Source organism: Apteryx mantelli, chromosome 7 (assembly GCF_036417845.1).
Source record: "Apteryx mantelli isolate bAptMan1 chromosome 7, bAptMan1.hap1, whole genome shotgun sequence".
In the NCBI taxonomy this organism is placed as follows: domain Eukaryota; kingdom Metazoa; phylum Chordata; class Aves; order Apterygiformes; family Apterygidae; genus Apteryx; species Apteryx mantelli.
The window spans coordinates 7195922-7217708 of record NC_089984.1 but is presented as its reverse complement, the minus strand read 5'-3'; the positions used below and the strand labels follow the sequence as shown (position 1 = coordinate 7217708).

At 47.9% G+C, this 21787-nt stretch overlaps 1 protein-coding gene across 2 annotated transcripts in view; it reads left to right on the top strand.

Moving 5' to 3' along the window:
• COL13A1 (collagen type XIII alpha 1 chain) overlaps positions 1 to 21787 on the top strand; it is a 52344-nt gene that overhangs the window by 24164 nt on the left and 6393 nt on the right. The window contains exons 17-35 of one of the 2 annotated variants that reach the window (XM_067299733.1): positions 524 to 586; positions 2773 to 2826; positions 3546 to 3632; positions 4327 to 4380; positions 4699 to 4743; positions 5377 to 5445; positions 5728 to 5751; positions 6416 to 6469; positions 6878 to 6922; positions 7282 to 7434; positions 8265 to 8363; positions 9013 to 9066; positions 9830 to 9871; positions 10382 to 10408; positions 12288 to 12368; positions 14829 to 14864; positions 17262 to 17315; positions 17597 to 17650; positions 18397 to 18432. In XM_067299733.1, the coding sequence (XP_067155834.1) occupies positions 524 to 586; positions 2773 to 2826; positions 3546 to 3632; positions 4327 to 4380; positions 4699 to 4743; positions 5377 to 5445; positions 5728 to 5751; positions 6416 to 6469; positions 6878 to 6922; positions 7282 to 7434; positions 8265 to 8363; positions 9013 to 9066; positions 9830 to 9871; positions 10382 to 10408; positions 12288 to 12368; positions 14829 to 14864; positions 17262 to 17315; positions 17597 to 17650; positions 18397 to 18432 (1131 nt within the window). The remainder of the gene's footprint in view (positions 1 to 523; positions 587 to 2772; positions 2827 to 3545; positions 3633 to 4326; positions 4381 to 4698; positions 4744 to 5376; positions 5446 to 5727; positions 5752 to 6415; positions 6470 to 6877; positions 6923 to 7281; positions 7435 to 8264; positions 8364 to 9012; positions 9067 to 9829; positions 9872 to 10381; positions 10409 to 12287; positions 12369 to 14828; positions 14865 to 17261; positions 17316 to 17596; positions 17651 to 18396; positions 18433 to 21787) is intronic. The other variant, XM_067299734.1, reaches the window with a different exon arrangement.

Here is a 21787-nt window from a genome sequence, read left to right as displayed (position 1 = left end):
CCTAACAAGTGCTGCAAGTACAAGGAAAATGGCCAATAGCGTTCAGAGATGCCAAGTGAGAGAAGGGCAATGCTGCAGAGTCCCTCGTTCCTTGTCTTGCTCTGGTATCTGTGCTAGCAGCAATACCCTCCAAAAGCCTTCCTCCTTTTCTCCCTGCAACACAAAATACGCACAAAACACTTGGCAGTATGTTCCCTCTCCCCCTTCCCTTGACCCCCTCTGCCTCCAAGTACTTCTGTGTCCACCGGAGTCCCATGTTACAGCAGGGACTGGGTGGGAGGTTGTTCTTCCATCATGCACCACATGGACTGTCCTGTGGTCGCCCCTGTCTCAGCATAGCGTGACCTGGTTTGAGTTCCTGTGGCAGGCACAGTACAAAAATACCCCGTCACTCTCCAGCGCTGGGCAGCCGGCTTGGTTTCTGGACAGCTGGCTCCTCTTGTCTGAGACTTTTTGGGTTATGTTACAGCATACCACAGCCATGTAACAGACGTCTTCTCTATCTCTTTTCTTCCTGACCAAGGGAGAGCCTGGAGTCCCAGGGAGGATGGGCCCCCCAGGTTTGCCAGGGAAAAGGGGGCAGCGGGTAGGACACTGCGTGTTTGGGCTTGGTTTCCTGGCACTGCTGTGCTGTGTTCCCTGAGAGCGGGAGCCCGCTTTGCGTTGCGTTGCATTGCGTTGCCATGCTTGCAGGGGATTATGTGTCCTTTTCTGGCTCTTGCCCTGTTGGAGTGTGTTTGTGTGCTCCCGCTTGCTGGAGATGGGTGGGCTGACAGCACACAGGGCACGGTGAGATGTTTGAACGAAGCGCTCAACGTAGTCTTGTCCTGGGGATGCCCGAGGACAGTTCTGTATCTTTTGACTCCAGATATAACACTCAAAACAGGGATCCAGTATTCTGACCTCCTTCCTCAAGAAAGCTGCTGCTTTCCACCATCAATCAGGCAGCACAGGATGTTTTCAGTAGTTTCTGCTGTTTCTCCACCCTAGGCCTGTGTAACCCTTACAGGCATTTGTACTGAACTAGTCCTTGGATGAAGAGCAGGTATACCAAAAGCAGAGCAGGGCCAAGTGCAGAATTCAGAGGCCTGGGACAGGATTAGAGATGATCAGGTTCAGATATCCTCACAAAAACTCTGAAGGCTAAACTTTGATTTTGAACACAAGGTCCTGCAAACTTTTTCCTTCTTTCCAGGGAGAGAGGTATTGGTTTTATGGTAGCAACGTGCATGCTCTGACAGGGGAGGAAAGTTGGGGGCAGGGGGGCCTTAGAGGTGGCTGGAGGCCAAATTGCCTCGGAAGAAGGGATCACTGCACTTCAGAATGGTCTAAAACAAAGATTGTTGCTTGTTGATTAACTTCCATGGAGCGACCAGTGCATGTCTGTTCTTAGAGCATCGATGCAAGTCCCCTGCATGTCAGACGCGTTCCTGTGAGCTCTGAGGTTGGTGTGCTCTTGAGAAACGAGAACAGCCCCATGCAGGCTGCATCGTGGCCCCAAGAGGAACTCCCTTTGCTAGCCATGCTGAGCTGGTGTGCTGTTGTTGGGGAGTGTAGGTACCTGCCGGGGGTGAGAAGTTTTGAACTGCTCTTTGCAGTTGGTACAAATTGTTAGTCTTGGGGACATGCGGATTGCAGGTAAGAGCGCACCTTTTCTCCAGTGGTGTGTTACTGCATTTGAAACATCTCTTCATGGTGACAAAGAAGCCTCTGGTATCACCTTCTACCCTGGCAAAATGCAGACTCAAAAGGGGGCCCTGCAGCTGGAAACCATGGGTTTAGCAGTTGTATGGAATGGGCTGAACAGAGCTTAATTTCCCAGAGGGGTCACTAAGTGAGCCCCAGCATTCAAGGAATGATCCAAATGTCACGGTGAACTAGGCAAAGTCACTTCACCAGGTGAACACTGGGTGCTGGATGCCCTGCACTGTTCCTTCCCCTGTGACCTTCTCCATACTCCAGCGTGCCTTGTGCAGCTTAGCTTGCAGGCCTTGCTCTCCAGGCATCGTACCAGGGATCTTGCGCCATCATCTGCAGTTGTCATTTTCCTTGCTCCTGTTTTTACTGCTTTTCATCACCGCTGTGTGTCACAGAGCTTGGCTGCTAACTGAGACACTGCGTATTGGGTTTTTTTTTTGGGGGGGGGGGGGGGAGGGAGGGAGCGGGGTTTGAGCATGATGAGCCTGGCATTTGGAGTTAGGTAACAGGAGCAGGAAACACCCTTTGATAGGTGTGGGAATGGTGGTTGTGAGACCTTTGCCAAAGCAATGCCATCATTCAGCATACTGAGCAGCTGTGAGAACTGGGGCTCAAGCAAGGGACCATTTTTGTGGAAAGAGCTGAACTCCATCATAATGTGGAGCAAGTCCTGCACTCCAAATAAAATAATCCACCCTGGGCAACAGTCTTCTCTCTGGATATGTGGAGGCAGGAGAGCTCATGACCAAGGGTTGGCAGAAGAAAAGGATTTAGCAGATCAGGGTGGTGAGGAAGATGCAATGGGGGGATTCTGGATCCCTTTCCCACCCAGCTTCTTTTGGAAAGAAATGGAAGTGATGTGTAGAGATATCCAAAGTGACAGAAAACATTGTCCTGCCTGTGCAGGTACTGCATGCAGGTGCCCATTTTGAAACCCTTGACTACTGCTAAAACTAAACTCCTCAGGGGGAGGGAAAGAAGTCTGAAAACAGGAGCAACTCTCTTCCTTTGGCTGCTCTTCCAGGACAGAGCCTGCAGAGTCAGCCCCTGACTGTGTCTGTGTTTTGCCAACAGGGTGAGAAGGGCCGAGCTGGCGACTCTGGGCTGCCTGGGCTCCCAGGCCCGAAGGTTTGTATCCTTCTCTGGTGTGCAGGCCACTCTTATCCCGTGTCCTTCTCTCCTATGCTAGCTGGGTGCAGCCCTGCAGCCGGGATGCAGGTGCACCTGCCAGCGCCCCCATGGATGGAGACATTCCCCATGCATTTATAGCTCGCTACCAGAGGGTACAGCAGCATGTTCTGCAGAGCTCGGCTGAACGCCGGTATGGGAAACCGCACGCAGAGATACGATGGGGGCCACGCAAAGTATGCCTTTTGTGAGGAGTCATGTGCCCTTGGACCTGCCTTCATGCAGTGAGAGAGGCTATGGCCCTGGGAATGTGACCAGGGAACGGCGTTCAGTAGTCCCACTTTGAAAGCACAGCCTCAGCTGTAATGTGGTATTTCAACCTCCTTCCTGCTCCGAGACCCACGTGTGAGGAGGCGAAAGGCTTTTCAGGAGCTGCACTGCTGGGCTCTGCAGCCAAATGATCAGTGATAGCTGTATGAACCCCAGGCAGGGCTGCTAGGTGGAGCCGCCGGACACAACTGTATTGGCCTGGCTCCTGGACACGCGGCTGGTGGCCCCTGAACAGAGATGTTTCTGGGCTATTAAGAGGCCAGTTGGTGGGAGGGGGGACTGATAAGCCTTGTTTTGGGCCCTGCTCTGTCTCTGTAAGCCAAGAGTTGGAGAAATTACAGAGATGGAGAGACTGAACTGATGCACGGTTTGTTCTTCCTTGCAAACAGGGAGAGAAGGGCGATACTGAGAATGCCTTGGAGGGAGGAAAAGGGGAACCTGGCCTGCCAGGCTTGCCTGGGCCCCCCGGACCAAAGGTGAGTGTTTTCCTTCTGGTGGGTTGTGAAGGACTGCGCCTGGCACAGGGTGTGTAGGGGCAAAGCTTGCATTCATCTGCACCTGTCTCTAAATACCTGCTGAAGGGATGTCTGGTACTGCATGGTGCTTTAGTTTGTTGTTTGAGATGCTGAAGGTGAGGAAATTTATGAACTGCACTTCTGGGAGGAAAATACGCTCCTTGGGTTCAAATAAGTCCCCTCTAGGCTCTGTGAGAAAACCATTCTCAGAATTAATGATGGCCTCTAGTCCCCTTGCAATACCTGAGGCTGGGTGGACACAGGGAGGCAGGACTCTGAAAGCTTTGGAGAGCTTCCTCTCCCCTTCTTCTACTTCCTCAAGAAGGAATAGCCCCAAAATCCTGCTCCTTGGCAAAGGACACCAAGAACACAAATCTGAGGTCCCATCTCAGATGTGCTCAGGGAAGAACCCCGTTTGGGCTGCACACTTACAATCAGATGCTTTCCTTCATGTTGAGTAAGCCCTCAGTGCTGGATAGCAGAGGACACCAGGTGTGAAGTCACACCAGGAGATTCCGGTTGCCCAAGGAGACAGGGGCACAGCAGGGACACTTGGGCTGGTGCAGTTCTTCCTTCTGGAAATACGGAGCCAGCACTGGAATTGCATCCTCTTTGTGTGATGATACAAACCCACCCCTTTCTCTCTTTCTCTCAGGGAGAAGCTGGTGATGTTGGCCTGCCTGGCACTGCAGGATCGCGGGGGGAAAAGGTACAGAGGGCTTCCACCCAACGCCGCGGGGGTCCTATCTCGTGGTTCAGTAGCTGCAAAATTGTTCCCACAGAAAACTTAGCTGAAATGGAGCATTTTAAAACTGAATAGTTTAGGATGCAAGCAGCAGGTGAAAAGCAGAAGGTTAAGCAGAGAAAGGGACTGGTTTTGAAGACTGGCTGTCCTTAGTAGCTGTACCTATGTTACTAAAAAGATGGAGGAACCAACCTAGCCACAGGCTGTTTCGGAGGAACAGCTCCTGAGGTTTAAGCTTGTGAAGTAATAGGCATTGCTAACAGCATGTTCTTACTCTTACAGGGGGAACCTGGTGCACCTGGAGAGCGGGGACCCATGGGCCCACGGGTAGGTGCCCCTTCACAAAGGCTTGAAGAGTCTTGGCCCTTCAAAGGGGATCCAAGGATAGTGGGACCACAATGATGGTCTTGTAGATTGGGCTTGAGCTGTCTTGGCAGATGTTTTCACCATCTTTAAAGTGTTTATAGCTGGATTGGGCAATGCCCAAGTTTGAGACAGGCTGCTTCTGCACTCCATAACCTCATCAGAAGGTGCTGTCTGTAGCTAGGTCTGCAGTGCAGCCACCTCAGGTGACTTCATAGGAGGAGGTTGGTTTGGACACTCCAGTCTGAATTCAGACCTTTGGCATATCAGTAAAGGGCAGCAGGCAGGTGTTTGGTTTGTGCCCAAATCCGGCAGTCAGCCGAGTTCCTGGATTCTGGCCTCGACTTCAGCATGTACTCACCAGACCTGCCGACTCTGAGTCATGGCATGGCGATGTGGGCTCTTTGGGCTACGTTTCCCTAGTGCTTCCTTTATAATACGTGTTTTGAAGAGTTTCGGTCAATGAATGAAAAATGGGAAACACGTGGAACTGGCGCCTCTCTCCAATGCCCCTTTTCTTTGGTAAATCACAGCTCTCGGATTACCCCATGGGAAGGGCAATCCCTCAACCCTGACTGGAGATTTGATATTTTACAGGGCCCCAAAGGAGAGCCTGGGAAGGATGAAATAATGGACTATGATGGCAACATCAGTGAAGCTCTGCAGGTGAGAAACTGCCCTCCTGCCCCATGCAGTGACTGCTGGGTGCTTTACCATTTCCCAGGGGATGCAGGAAACCTGGAGTGATGTAGTTCTGCTTCCTTGGCAATAACAGCAATGAAAAGTACTTGACTGTTCTACAGTTGTTCATTTTGTAGACTCCTTGTTCATTTTGACCAGTGTTATATTAATGGAAAACAAATACAATTACCATTTCTGGGGAAAAGCTTAGTTTTCAGATGGTTGTTTCATTTTTTTTCTTGATAATTTTTTTTTAACTCTTTTTAGGAAATACGAACTTTGGCCTTGATGGTAAGTCCTTAGCTGTGTGCTTTGTGTTTTGAACAAGTAGCCAGGTGTTCATCCTAGGCAGATGGCCTGACAATTTTGGTGCTACTAAAGCATTTGCCTTTTGCTGTTGTGAGCTAGTGCTGGGGCAATGCTGACAGCTGAAGGAATAACTCATCTTGCTTTCTGATCTTGGCATTTTAATAATAATCAGGCCCTTATATTACCTCTTAAAGCAGAGAAATTGTGCAGTTCAGACAGCAGGGAAGAGCAAGAGGGGGTGACCAAAGTGAAGAAAGAGGAGGCCTTGTATGCTTTGCAAAAAAGCTCATATTGGCAACCCTTGGTGGACACTTGCTGGGAAGGGAGGTGAGGGCACATTTTCACCATCGATAAGTATAAGCTTGACGTAACAGTCCTGTACAAAATAGATGAAGAGAAAGTGTATGGCAAAGTAGTTACCTGGAGACAAAAAAAGGGGAGCAGTGACCCTGCTTTTCATTTCTAAGAACAGTATGACACTTTGCTGGAAAAAAAAAGCTGGATCTCTAAAATGCAGGATGATGGGTCAGGACAAGGTGGTTATAAGCAGCACTGTTTGGTAGGCCGCACTGCTGTTTAGGTGAAAAAGAAAAGAAAATAATAGATGTCGTGGTCACATTCTGAAAATTAATTTTTCTTTTTTTAGGGACCCCCAGGACTCCCAGGTGTGGCTGGGCCTCCAGGGCCACCAGGACAGAAGGTATTTGCTCAGCCTAGCACTTGAATATACAAGGGGGAAGTAGGAGCAGTCCAGGCAGAGTCTGTGCACACACACAGAATTTCTCTACTCGCCTTCCCCTTTAAGAAGCTGCATATGGGAATTAATCTCGGTGCAGGATTGTGTTAGTTGGGGGTTATAACATAGACTCTAGCGCTGAGGCCCTGACTGCCCATCTGGATGAATAAGGCTGGTGAAGTTCTTATGAACTCACAACATGCACTGTTTCACCAGTGTTTTGCACGCTTGCTTTCTGAGACTATAAATTATGGAAGTCAGAGTCCTTGCTGACTATTTCTGTAATGCCCATCCCTCATCATCCCAACACCAAGCAGAGGCAGCCAGAACAGTTGCTTTCAAAGTGTCAAAATAATGATTTTTGTGCTTCAGGGTGAAATTGGTTTGCCGGGTCCTCCAGGCCATGATGGAGAGAAGGTAAGACAAGGTGTCTCTGTGGATTATTCTTTCCTTCTGTGATCTCGTCTGGAGTAAAGATATCTCTCTCTCTCTCTCTCTCTCTCTCTCTTTTTTTTTTTAAACTGACATTGTACAGTTGCTTTTCCCATAAGGGGAAAAAAATACTTTTGCTCTGCAAAAATGAGTATTAAAGGTTTAGCAAAGTCCTAACCTGTAAGGAGCAGCTCGGACAGCAGGACAAACCTACTGTCCTGCCCATGACTCCTCAAATGACATTACTGGGCAGTGAAGAAGGCTCTGGGCTAGGGAGTAACTGCAGGACTAACCTTATTCTTGCCTGTAAAAGCCTCACTTTCTGTCTTGTGGATCTCTCTTAGGGACCACGAGGCAAACCAGGAGAAATGGGCCCCCCTGGCCCTCACGGGCTGCCAGGAAAGGACGGACTGCCAGGAATGAAGGGAGAACCAGGACACATTGGTGCCTCAGGAGAAAAGGGGGAGAGAGGAGAGCCGGGACAAGCTGGCTTACCGGTGAGTAAATCAGAGTGCTCGGAGCAGTGCTCTGAGTATGTCCAGGGCGTGGGCAAGGTGCTTCGGAGCCCCTCCGAGGTGACTGCTGATGTGTATAATGTGTGCCAGTGTAGATGCGAGGTCTCGGGTCCCTGGCAGTTGAGCGTTGCCCCATCTTGCTGGGGTGACATTAGGAGTTCGTATCCCCAGCTGCCTGCCCTGCTCTCTGCTGGGCCCTGGGCCACTTCCCCAGCTGCCTCAGCTCCCTGCCTGGCCTTTTATTTAAAGGGAAGCAGCAGTGTAAGCGAGCAGGCCAGGCTGTGAGCAGGGTGCCCGAGATACAGGCACGCATGCCCTCCTGGGACGGCAACTGCACGTGGTAACTGCTTAAATCCCTGCCACTAACTGGGGCAGAGTGCCTGGTCTGCCAGCTTCAGCCTGTCACAGCTTCTGTATTGCCATGTATAGCACGAGCCGAGAGCGTTTCATGGAATGAATTTCTGCCTATCTCTGCACAGTTACTAGGATAAAACTCTGCTGTCACCATAGCTAGCTATCAGGGAGCGATTTCTGGCATGGACTCCAGCAAACTGCATAACCAGTTAGCAGTGGAATAGCAGTGGAATTAGAAGCAGGAAAGCAGTGCCCTTGCCTCCACTCTGGGGAATGGCACATCCCCAACGGCTGTCCAGGTGTTAGCATGTGCGACCATTTGGGCTCAAGAAGAGCGAAGCCCTGCATTTCCCTGGGTGTCAGAAGGCTGTTTGAACTTGTCCCAGCTCTGTTAGTGTCGTCTCTTACATCTGCCTGGTACAGTCCTGCAAGAAACACAAATCTCTCTTGATCCATAGGGTCTTGATGGCCCAACTGGAGAGAAAGGAGAACGAGGTGACCAAGGGATGCCAGGACCATCAGGATTGCCAGGTTCCACTGGACTTCCAGGACTGACAGTAAGAGTGAAAAAGACAGAATGAACTTTCACACCAGGCAAAGAGAAAACAGTGTAGGGCAAACACAAGGGGACATTTCCCAAAGTACTGAGTGTCTCAGGAGCCTCAGATCTCTATCCAGGAGTGCCTTAGTCAGGTGCTTAGGTGTCACTGAATATCTGTCAGCTCAGGTCTCCTGCAGCAGGCAAGGGTTCCTTCTGCAAGCTGCATGCAGCACGCAAGCTGGGCATCTGCTCCTGTTGCTCTGTGGAGGAGCTGGGCTCCTGCAGCGCCTGCATGGCTAAGCCAGCTGAGATGCCTAGTGCTCGCAGTGTCACGCTACCGCTTGCCATGTTCCCTCTGCTGAAGGCTGTAGCACAGCAGAGACAGGCCAGGCTACTGCTGGGGAGAGGCAGGCAGAGGTGGATGGCCCTTCCCTTACACAGCCACAAGACACCACTCCCAGAAGCCTGACTCTTTGTCAGGTGCCTCATCTCGAAGTAGAGGTGCAGGAGGGACACATTCAAGCTATGTTTGCAAAACACATGCTGGGTTGCCACTCCTCCTTTGGGGAATCGCTGCTCCACAACATATGGGTGGCTCACAGATGGGTCCTGATGGAGGGAGACTCTAGAGCACAGCTGGTGGTGACAAGGTCTGTTGTGTGCAGGGAGAAAAGGGAGAACGTGGGGAGCGTGGAGACAAAGGAAATCCAGGAGAATCGGTAGGTCACCTTTTGCATTTTCTTTCTGCAATCTCAGCAGCCAGAGGGGGAAGATTTGGCAGCAGTGCCACCTCCCACCCTTTTATGATACACATCCTGCACTGAGTACAGCGACAGAGTTGCCAACCATCTTTAGCTCCTGATGCCCTCATTTTTCCATTACACAAGAGTAATCTAGCTCATGGTGATCGATAAATGAATGCCTAGAGAAGAACAGAAGAACGTGGACAGCATAACAAATATTCCCCTGGGCATTTGTGGTGGAGGGATTTCCTGAACCATGCTTGCCTGGATCTAAATATACAGTAACTTTCAGTGGGTTTTACTTTCATGACTTTGTCCACTCTCTCCTCAAACTCTTAATTTTTATAACATCCTGCAGCAAGGAGTTGCACAGGTTAACAGTACACTCTCTTTTTGTGTGAAGCCACCCCCTTTCATATATTTTGAAACTACTGCCTGCTAGCTGTTGACCTTGTGCTTCCTTGTAGAAACAGCTATAGTAGTGGAAGTGGACCTTTTTCTGAACAAATTTCACTGCTTTCCCTACTCTCAAATCTCTGCAACTGCCACATAACCCTCCCTAGAGTCCTCCTGGTGCTTCTCAGCTACTCTGTCCTGGATTGCTGCCACCTGCTAATGCAGTTGAGGTTTCCAAGTGTGGCAGAACTCAACTCTACCCTGTGCCCTGCCTCCCCACTGAAAAGCTCACCTGCTGAGAGCGGCATGTTATGACAGTGACTTCTCTTACATTGCTTTTTAGATATCAGGCCCCCCTGGACCCCAAGGCCCACCAGGACCTCCAGTAAGTTTTGAGTGACTCATCTGAGGAGCAAGGCACTGGGATACAGTGGGAAGTGGCTGGGGAGGGTGCTAGCTGGAGGTAACCACTGGAAACCCTGTGGGGTTCAAGCAGGAATATGCTTGGTACCAGATTTCAAAACTGCCCCTCAGGGTAGGTCAGAGCTATGATGGGCTGCAGAGGTAAAGAGAGAAGGCTGTGTTAGCGTCTGAGATGAAAGAGAAGACTGTAGAGAGACGTGATAGATGGGATTAAAGGGATCAACTGCATAAATGGTCATAATAGCAATTCTGGCTCATTGCCAGGTTGTTCTTGGCGAGGGCTTTCTCATTACCAGGCTAGAACAGTACATGAAGTGCCCTTACGCAAATAAAAAGGCCTTTGGGCTAAGCATTTGTGCCCTCCGTGTGTCAGAAAATGAAAGCCCTGCATTGCACAGTGAACGGGGATACCTGGATTTTAAAGCAGACCCTTAAACATTACTTAATATCTTATTTCTCATCCCAAATACAGGGTCTTCAGGGCCTTCCAGGACCGAAGGTAAGGCTGTAAAACACTGAATAGTGATACTTTACTAGAGTTGTCCCAAATGCAACAGTTCCTTTCAACAACAACTTTCTAGCTCTCGAATGTTATTTTCTTTCCATATTGGTAAGAAGACAAAACCTTCTGAATACTTTCTTGAGAAGGAAATGGATTCGCAGCACTCATTTTAGGACCAAGAAAAGTGGTCATTCTCTCCTGTTTTTACCCAGAGACCTGGGAAACCACTGCCCCTTGGAAATCTTCCCATTGAAGTAGACTGCTTTGTTTGAAGGACAAAGATCTGTACAATGGGAGGGAAAGCCTGTCATACAATCCTTAAAAAAAAAAAAAAGAGCTCTGTCTTAAAACTGGCCAAATTTTTAAACCCTGTAAATGCTACTGCAAAACTGTTCACGAACTTCACCATTGCTGGTGACTAGAAGCTTTCTAATCTCCACCTACATGTGTTGCTTAGCCTGCACCACTGGTTTGTCTGCAGTAAAGAAGTACATCTAGATGAAAACAAAATTGAGTAGAAATTTTCAATAAGATCTGCATTTTTTTCCTCTTACATTCTCAGCAAAGATTGGAAAGCATTTGTGCAATGAGAAACATGGTAGTTCTTCTGGCTAGGCTTGGCATTTAGCTGCCAGCACTACCTAGGTGCTAAAGGGGATGAGATATTTATCTTGATGGATCTTTTCTCTAGGTGCTGATTACAGATACAATTATATGACTTGCTTGTCTGTAACTAACTAGCCTCTGGTGTCTGGGAAACTTGTGAAAGATGCGGTTGTCTTTGGGGCACATGCCAGATAAAGCAGGTGAAAGCCTCACATGGCTCAGACAGGATTATGGACAGAAGTACTGCACCAATTCCTCCTTGAATGGAGGATCTGTGTAGGCTTGCCTAACAGGTGCAATTAGACATCCAGAGTGTGGAAGGTTTTGTTCCATCCCTGTAACTTGCAATAAAAGTTTTTGTGATCATGAGGAAGAGAATTTTCTATCCTTTACACACATATTAGAAGTAGTTAAGACTCTTCTAGATACGTGCCCAAGCCAAATACAATACTGTAGGGTAGAATGGGCAGTGGCACATAGTTGTATAGAAACAAATTGGAGTGCTGGTAGTGTGTGCCAGCAATGTTGTGTTTTATACCTCTGCAAGAGTATAGCAACCAGACTTTTTGTTTCTGTGCAAATTTTGTACTTCTGAAATTTCCTCTGTTTAAAATGCAACAAAGATGATGTATTTGTAAATGCTTTGTGAACTGGAGTGGGGGAAAAAAACTTTGAAAACATTTTGGCTTTATTAGAATGGAATATTTTGTTTATATTGCCCTATAGTTTATACTATAGAATTAAAAAATATATATACAATTGGAAAAAGGGAAGATGAAATTATTTTTTCCCCAGATTTTAAAATGGATGGCTTTGCTCTGAAAGAAGTCTCTTTCTTTCCAGAAAAGATTTCAGTGTGACTTTTCTTTAAAACTTTTAGACATTTGTCATTCACTTCCAATGAATCCCCTTTGCAAAACCAACCCATCAGATAATTTCCAGTGACTTTACCACATATATTTAACTGATGTTCCCTGCATTAGCAGGGAGAACAATACAGCAGGCAGCTCAGTTCCCCTCGACCATCCTTAATCGTGCTCTGGGCCTGAGTCTCCCCTTATTGGCACTGATGCAAAACTGGTGCTCACAGGCGGGCTGTTTGCCTAGTTCAGGTTTTCTTCAGTTTGGGCTGAGAATCGGGCTGAAGCATTGCTCTTCCTTTGCTCCCTCTTGTCTTCTCTGCGCTGCGTCAGCGCGCTCAGAATGGAGGAATGTTTGTTATATAAGTGGTGTTATGGTGAGTTTATTTTCTGCTCCATCCTTCCTTTAGGGGGAAGCGGGGATTGATGGATTGAAAGGAGAGAAGGGTGTCCAGGGTGAAAAAGGAGACAGAGGGCCACTGGGATTACCCGTAAGTATCCAGGAAGCAAGCGGCGCTTTGCAAGCCAAACTTGCATCAGTTGTAAAAAGATCCCTCAATAAGAGGCATGCACAGGGATTTGATAGGCAAAGGGAAAGTCAAGAGAAAGAGATGGTCTATAAATAACCGTGCCTTTGCTTCTCAAACTGATAAAGTCTCAACTTCTGTACAGAACCGTCATCTTTTAGGGCTGTGAAATAGATCAGTGGTCATCTCAGTTCTTCCTGCTTCCGGCAGGCTTGGAAAAAGCAAACGGAGGCTTTCCTGTGGGCTCTCTGCAACTGCTCTTCTGGCCTTGCCCGTTGCCCTGACGTGCAAAGATGTGCGAAAGGGAAAAGGACACATCTTCCCGGCAGTTTGTCCCTGGTCCAGGCTTTGTACCAAGGCTTGGGGTGGTTCTGAATGTATGTAGCCTTTGCTATTCAACACTTTCCATTGCAGAAGTGACAGGAAGAAGTATGCAGTAGAAGCAGCCTGCCGTGTTCCCTACTGTATGCACATTCAGTGACGTTGACCTGGAGTCAGTGCATCTGCTCAGCTTAGCAAGGAAGAATTTTGGTAGAGTTAGCATGAAGTTATGGGAGCTTTAGATGCAAACATGAAGACTTTGCAAATAAAAGGTACCCAGCTTATATCTGCTAAAAGCCCCCATACCCAGGGTCTGAGACTCAGCTGGCAAATGGTAATGAGTGATTGGTAACTTAGTCCTGTTCAGTCGCTCTGCCAGCCCTCAAGTTTTCTCTCTCCATAGAAAGCACTGATGGCAAAGCACCCTCTCTCCTTTTGCTGAACACACTGCCTGGAGACAAGCACTGCAAAGAGCTCATCTTGTGCACTGTGTGCCCTTGTCGTTGCTGTTGGCCTTCGTTTGATCACCCAGATCCCTTGTCCCTGGTTTTGGCTGAAATGTGCATGTCTTTGTTTATAACAGTGTTTTCTTTTTTCAGTTGTGTTTATAGCAGTTATATACCAGGGCCCGGACATGTTTCATCTAACTCTAGGCACTCAGCTGAGCTGTTTCTATCTGGCAGAAAATGCAAATTAAAAGTTTTCCATGTAAACAGCTATTCCTTGAAGTCTCTGTGTTATGAGGACAGGCTAAGGAGGTCCTTGTGACCATCTGAGCAAAAGATGCCCTGGGAATTACCCAGACAAGCTCATCAGTGTGCAGGGAGTGCCCTGGCTGGTTCTCCGGCAGCGGTGGTTGCCATCAGAAGATGGGGTCTTGTGCCTGTGTTCCTGCAGTTGGTCTCTTGACCCCCACAGTCCAGATATTACAAAGTAATTTGGCTTTTCACAGCACAGTTCCTGAGCTGTGGAGGGGAGAAAGCTTGCTCAGAAGCATCCTCACGAAAGTATTGCTGGTTGGATCAACAAAGTCAGTGGGCCAACTAAGAACCACAGTTAGGGAGCTGTTAGTAAAATCATAGAGACACGGAGAACCTAAAATCTGCCTTTGGAGCTACCAGCTCTCTTGATTAGCTCTTCAGTGCCTGATCCAACAGGCTTTGTCTGTCAAACTGTAAATGCAGTTGGAATACTTCAGTACCTGTTTGGTGCTTCTTGTTATGAAGACAGACTTTGTCAAATCCGAGAGCTGAGTCCGCTGACTTTTCATGTGTGACTTGACACCGAGCCAGAATTTCAGCGGCTTTCGGCACTGATTGCCCGCAGTAGCCTTGAGCTTTTCTGCGTACGTGCCAGACAAGCTAAGGAACTGCCGTATTCAAGCGGAGGACAACTCAGTGTATTTACATCCTACCTAAGCTCCCTCTACTGGTCGCTGCCAGAGACGAGATGCTGGGCTAGCTGGACCTTGCTCAGAACCATCCTTAAGTTTTATGGATGTGGAAGTTCAGAGCGAGAGTTGAGCAGGCAGAAAGCTAACCATTTAATCGGCTGTAACCCCGCACCGGTGATGCTGAAGGATGAGCTGCCTGTTTTGTAACCCTCCAAAACTGGGCTCTCGCCTCCTCCTTTGGCTAGGAGATGTAGAGGGGAGAAAGTCTGCAGCTGACTAAGTGTGCCCTCAGGACCTCAGTTTCTTGGTAGGAAGCTGAAGAATTGAGGATGGCCCTTCACCACGAAGGCAATGCAGGCTGCAGCTCCGCTGTCACGTTGCCCCTTTCCTCACCCAACACCCGGCAGAGTGGCTTCTTCCTCGGGGCGGTTCTTGGTGGCACAGAAAAAGAGGGAAATTTGCATTTGCTAGGAGATGTGAAAGTTGCAGGTCAATATTCTGTGTATTCAGTGTTTCTGTGTTTTTGTCAGTTTGCTTGAAAGTATCACCACCTGTCCTGGAGATCTTGGTTGTTGTTTATTGCAAGCATATGTTTGTCTCAAGTCACTGCTTCACTCACCTCTCCCCTCCCCTCTCCTTCCCCCCTCACCCTCCTCCCCGTTCCTCCTTGTCTTTTTTTGTTTTTTGTTAACCCTGCCCCATCTGTTCAGGGTGCTTCAGGTTTAGACGGCAGGCCTGGACCACCGGTGAGTCCCATTTCTCCGTTACCCTATGGTCCTCCTCCCCAGTTCTGTGCTTTGTCTTGTCTTTCCCACCACAGTCTTGTTTACACCAGGAATATCCTTCTCGTCTCCAAAGCAGGCTCGTGGGGGGTGGGGTTTAAACTTGGAGAGGGCGAGAGGGGATAAGTCACACGCTTGTCATTTTTGGTAGTGTGAGTCTGTGTGATCCTGGGATCACAGCCTATTTGTTCCGCTCCGTTATCTCCATAACAAGATGAATGAAACTTCTGCATGATGCCATGATGCCCTGTTCTGCTCCCCTCTTTATTGCGAGCAGGCTCCGTCCTTGCTTGCAGCTGTTTTGCAATGGCAGCTTTTCAGATTCGTCTTGGGCATAATAATGCCTGTGTGTTTTGTCCTGTGAGCAAAAAGCTTTGCTGTGCATCATTTTCACACCCGGCTCTTGGGGCTGCGTTGCAGTGGGCTGCAGGTATGCTTGCAGGTGCCCCTGTGGCCTGGGAGGCATCTCTCCTCGAGAAGGAGCTGCATCCAAAATACGTTCTGCAAGCAGGACTAGGCATTCGTGTTGGCAGCAGAACGCCGCACAACTGCAGCAGCTCTGTACCTGCTCTCTTCAGTCCCACACACCTGGGTGGGTTTTCCAGTTGACTGCATACATTTGGGAGGCAGTGACGTCTAAGAGCTGAGCAGGAAGAAGCAAGCTTCCTACCTCTTGTTGCTAACTCAGCATGAGATGACAGGGAAATAAACTCCTTGCCACTAAGCTTGCCAGTTTGTCAGATCTGGAATGAGACTAGTAACACCAACCTGGTTCTACAAAGCTTTCTGCTCTTCTTGGGCTAAAGCTGTTAAATACAGGCCAAACACTTTTAACGCATCTTAGGAAATCATGTATTGCCCATGTAGAGTCTAACTGGTCACTTAAAAACAAACAAACAAAAAAAACCAAAAAACCAAACAACCCCCCCCCCCCAAAACACCACCACAACACCCAAAACCAGATTTCCCCTTCTCAGTAGAACTGGAAATAATTCAACTGCTCTGTAGCTTCTGAACAGATTCTAAACCGAATCTGAATGACAGCCAATCTGCTCCTTTGCTTTGGGAAGTTGTAGATTTATTTTTAGAAATGTACAAGCGAGATCTTGGTATATTGCATGGTCTTAAATGATCTGAAAATGATGCAAGTGTGCAGGCAATTAAAATTTCCATGACTTAAATTCTTGTGCATGAATCGAAGGAGAGCAGGGTTTTTCTCCCTTGCTCTGATGCATCAAAACTGTGTGTCCTCATGAACTACTTCTCCACCTATGTTCTGCAGATCTCTGCTTCGAAAAGTTCTCCCGATCCATAAGTCATTCCACTCAACTCAAAAGGGTTATGCTTGTGACCAAGGATTGCAGGCTAACAGTGCAAACTCGAGACCCTTTTCTTTAATGACAGAAATAAGGAACAGAAGGCAGTACTTGATCTAGGTTGCTGAATGTGAACAGGGAGAATGTGAGGCACCATCTAACGCACGGTGCTCCAGTTCAGGTTTCACAGGTGTCTATACAGGGTTGAATCTGCCTGAATCTGGCCTTGATGCTATGCGACCCTTTTCTGAGCCAGGAGGCCTATAGACTATTGTCTGTATTAAAGATGAGCTTTATCTGGGTTCACTTTTCAAAGCCAAAGCAAGTCTCAGCACTGCTAGGATGTTTGGTATGCTAGAAGGAGATGGCCCTTGTATCAAAGGGTGAGCAAAAAGACTGTTTTTTCATGTTAGCTTGGCTGAGAGCCTGGTGGAGTAGCATAAATGGCAAAAAGGGAACAGGACTTGGGAATGAATGATACCCTTCTTGATTTGCATCTGTGTATGTATGCATCTGTATTCATCTTTGCAGCATGGTGTCTTTCAACCCGCATGGCTGGCTGCCTACCACCAAGTAATGCAAATTCTTTCATTTTTGCTCAACTCAACTGACTCGAGGAGGGAGGGAGGGGAAGGAAACAAAGAAACAGAAAACTGCTTATCATATATCTAAATGGCCTTTATTCTGCTACAGCTTTCAGCTTTGTCTGTGATATAAACTGGAGAGAAAAAAATTCATACATGGGGTACTGGTAGAAATGCCAGCTGTGCCAATTGTCAAGGGATAGCTTCAAAATTAAAAATAAGGCTCTGTAAAATGGTGCTGGTGTGATCCAGTGCAGCCGTTCCCGCATTCCTCCAGTTGCATGTAGCAGCTTCTTCAAACCCATCACCAACCCTGAAAGCTGTAGTGGTACTAGACACCTTCTGCCATTGGACTGTCCTTCCCAGCTGTGCTTTTTCCTAAGGAGCTGCACTGTCTCATGGGCTTTAAGGAGGCCCCAGAATAAAAATGGCCTGATGTGTTTTTCTTCATACAATTGCAGGGTACTCCAGGACCAATTGGGGTTTCGGGACCAGCAGGACCAAAAGGGGAAAGGGTGAGTTAGCTTAAAAACTAACTGTACCTGCTCTGCAACTTCTTTGAAGGTAACACAGCCCCTTAGGGTACAGAAGCTCTAGGTCTTTCCAGGAGCTGGAATTTCTCCCTTCTTATGCATATAAGACCCTCAGCTGGGCCTCTGATTTTTAAGTATCTTGTTCTTGGGCTTTGAAAGGGATGTCTTTACATTTCTTCTACAATATTGCAGTAGCCATTGCTGTGCTGTCTGCCATACTGTATAGGATTGCAACTTTTTCTACTGTTTTTTCTCCATTTCAGGGCAGTAAAGGAGATCCTGGAGTTGTAGGACCAATGGGGCCAGCAGGGCTTCCTGTAAGTATGGGAGCACTTGGGATTTCTGTCACCTACAGTGCCTCCCTCCTTCCTGTGTTTGACAGCTTAAGGTGCTGCTGTAATACGGCATCTGCACTTGCAACTAGGTTAGGTAGTTCATACAACCAAAGTTATGAGCTTCAGTTTCCCAGAGGAGCAAAAGGAAGAGCTGAGTAATTTCAGAGCAGTGATTCAGAATGAGATGGATGAAGCTGACGTGAAACTGTTAATTCACCTTGGTCCTCACACTACCAAAAGAAGCTCTGTGGGGCTCACGGGATATTTATTTTAATCCAAAGTGCTGCTGCTGAGCACATCTGCTCCATTTACATTTCCACAGCTGCCTGCCTGCCCTCCAAATTGCTGAGAAGGCCCTGTCTTGTCGTCAGAGTGACACAAATTGCCTTTGGTTTGGGATTATTTTTGCAAAATGGGGCCATGGTCTTGGAACCTGAGCTTCAAGTGATCTTGGAGCTGCTTCATCATTAATAATGAAAGAAGGTTGCTGGTTCTTTCAGAGACTGTTTCTGCCTGAAGAAACCTTGCAGTAGTAATAATGGTGTTACAGCCTGGACGGTCTAATGGAGATAAGGAGATCTGCAGGGAAAGTTGTTTTTTGTTACCCTAAAGCAATTGATATAGATGGAAAAAATGGGCAAACTCTTGAGCAAATTTTTCTTTTTGACTGGGCATACAATAAGATCTATATGTTTTAAAATATTTCTTTTCTTACTGACGTGTTTCAGGGTTTACAAGGTCTACCTGGTGACAAAGGAATCCGGGTAAGTTACCAGGCAAACTCCTTGTATTTGATTATTAATGTCTTCACATAGCGGTAGAATGGTTGATTTCTGAGCAACCTGAAGATAGCTAACATGTAATTCTGTCTGCTAAACCTTCATATAAGTAACTTTACAAACTCGTAATTTATAAGGTGATACCTGCAGTTTATATCATCATCTAGGACATCATGGTACGCCTATCTGAAAGATACAGAGGGATTTGCTAGTGTGTTCATTGTTGCCGCAGCTCCGTTCTCACTGAAGCATGGGACTTACGGGGAAAATAGAATTAGGCCAACATGGCATGCTTTAGGAAATCCTGCTTACCCACTTACTGATGTGTGTAAGGATTCCCATGAGAATTGATTGAGGTGGAGGCAGCAGATCTTGTTACATTACTCTTAAATCCCCCCTAAAGTCTGAAAAAGAATGTTGGCCTCTAGCAAATGATCTTCCAGAGAATTTGGAAGATGGAAATTTGGACAAGATAAATTAAATTCATATACCTTAAAGAATCAGACATGGAGTCTCCTCAGGCTTTGCCCTGGATGGATGTGATTGATGAAGAGCTGGGTCCTGCATGGACAATCGATGACGTGAATGGCTGTGTTTGTCATCTGTGTTATAAAAAGATAAACATGACCAAAGCATGTATTTAAGCACCTTGCTTTTTCATCAGGCTTTCAACAACCTACAAGGAATTTCTTGTTTGTTAAAGCTCTGAATCTTTTTGATAACAACAGTTGAGACATATAGTTGAATATAATTTATATTTGCAAATATAAATGGCTTCTTCAGATTATAGTTGCTAAGACTATAATTGTATAAATATATGTCAAGCAGTTCAATATAGTGTACATGTATGTGCATGTACTCATATCACATACGCATGTATACTTTCTCTTCATAAGACTCTGGTATCACCTAAATTTATCTGAAAATATAAAGTTTTATGGTGCATGTGCACATGCAGTGATTTCACGATATGAATTTATTTGTTTTTTTATACATAGTGAATGTTCTCTGTCCTTATCACCTGCAATGTATTTCTGATCTTACTCTGCACAGATGGGCAGTTTTGAAAAGCAGTAGCCAATCGGCATCTTAAACTAGGGGAGAAAGGTCCAAATTTCATGGTAGTTCCAAAGTTCTCCCCTTTTTTAATCATTCCATTTCTGGCTTTGCTTCTTAACTTCCTCTTTGTTTCATTAAGATGCATTTTGCTTTGTTTTCTTTGTATGGCTTCTAAATAGAAAATAACCTTAACAGAATTTCTTGACTTTTTCAGTTGGTTTTTAAACTGGGTACTTTATTTAGAAGAAGGGTCTCTCGCTGGCTGCAGGTGGGCCAATGGGATTTCCCTGAGCGCTCTCATAAAAGCAAATGAAAACTGGGAGAAACAGCACCTCCTGGGAGAGGAGGAGTTGGAAGCAGGAGAGGGAGTTTCGTTAGCCCCTCGAAGCACGCATGCATCTTGCCTCATTGCAACCAGTACCTTGAAACGAAAAAGTGTGAGAAACCTGAGACTGCAATGGCCTCTTTTCCCACTGAATCTTTGTGCGAGGGCTTCCCCTCGCCCCTGCTCCTCCTCACAGGCTGCGAATAGGCCCCTTATTCTTACAGGAGTTTAAATAAATAATGCAGTTGTGGTGAGGCTCCTTTCAAAACTTTTTAAAGACAGCAGCAGGCTGCATGGCACTTCAGCATTCAGGTTTCCACTCTCTAGCACGCTGAAAATGAGGAGCCACTTCATTAAGCTCCCGACCGGTTTGCCAAAATCCTCTGCAGAGCCTCGTAGGCGCCCTAGGCAGAGCGGTGCTTTCGCCGTCCCGTACGCCCTCCCGCTCGGTGGGGGAACGGCGGCAGAGCAGCGCTGAGGCATGGGACCGTGGGAGCAGGCAGCCTTTTGGGCAACCCAGCTGAAAAAGTGTGAACGCTGAACGTGTGCTATCAAGCTGATGTCTTCACTCTTGTTTTAATATCTGTATTATTTTTTTTCTTGTGTCTCTGTGTGTCTTCCTTGCTCCTACAGGTCCACCTTTGTCCCCTTTATCCCTTCCTCCTCTTCTGCCTTTCTTCCCGGTTCCTTCCTCCTCCCTGCAGAGCAACCCACGCCGCCTTTTCCTGGATTATCCTTTCTGCTCCAGTGCTTGGTTCTGGGTGACTTCTCCTCATTGCCTCTCCTCTCCCATCCATTTCTCTTGCCAGCTTTGAGTTTAACATATTTTTTAAAGAGAAGAAACAGCAACCTGTGCTGCCTGAATCTATTCCTTAATTCCTTTAACCCTCCCCACAAGGACCCTAAATTCAATTCCTTGCACAGCAGCCCCTTTCCCTGTTTTACGCTCAGCAGCTTTAAGTTCCCCCGTGTTACGCAGCAAGCTTTGGGGTAGATGCAAGGCAGACACCCAACCGCAGCCCGCCCTGGCCCCGGCGGGCTGTTCTGCGTAGGCTGCATCGCCCCTCGGAGAGCGGGGGCGGCGGGAGGCCGGGGCGCTCCCTGCGGTAGCTCACCTCCGCCAGATGAGAGAGGGCCGGAGGCGAGTTGCTGGCCCGCGGCTGTGCCGTGGAGGACTAGCCCCCCATCGAAGGGGTCCTTCCGGGGAGCGCTGCTCGGAGCTGCCCGGAGTTACTGACGGCACGGCGCGGGCTGCCAGGGCTGTGAGCGCTTGCTTCGTCCGCTGGCCCTTTCCTACTTGGCGAGGCTGATGCACCCCAGGGCACCAGCCGGCAAGCACGCTTGTCTGAGCTAAAGCTGTGCTGCTCTGGCAGGTGGAAGCAGTTTTACACCCGGAAGAGCACAGCTTTTAAGGAAAACCTAGGAACCCCCAGCGGCAAAGACTTCCATGAAACGAGCAGTGTTATATTAAGCAGTTCAAGGGAAGGTTTTTAAAAACATTGCTGTGAATTCCTTTAGGAAAGATGATCCAGAGTAGTAAGAAAGAAAGGAAAGAAGCGAAATGGACGCAGGGAGCCCAGGCCAGCAGTGCCTTGGTGCTGCAGCAGGAGGCCTGGCTGGGGTCACCATCGCACCCCGGAGCTCCTGCGGCAGAGGAGGCAGGGACCCTCCCGAGCAGCCCCTCGGAGGGCGAGATGAGGTGTCGCTGCTGTCCGGAGCAGGGTTCCCCCTCATTTGAGCCTGGGGTGAACTGTTCTCAGCAGGTGCCTATCTCTGCCCACTGGGAGCTTATGGGGAGCTCAGAGAAGTAGTCCCCTGACAAGGGTGCTACCGCAGGAGTCGCCGCGTTAAGAACGCTGCTCCGTTGGCTGACCGTAGCCCCTCCATAAAGCTCAGAGGCGCTCGCAATCCCTTTGATGCGCAGGCCTTAGAGTCTATCAGCGCGAGACCTTAGCA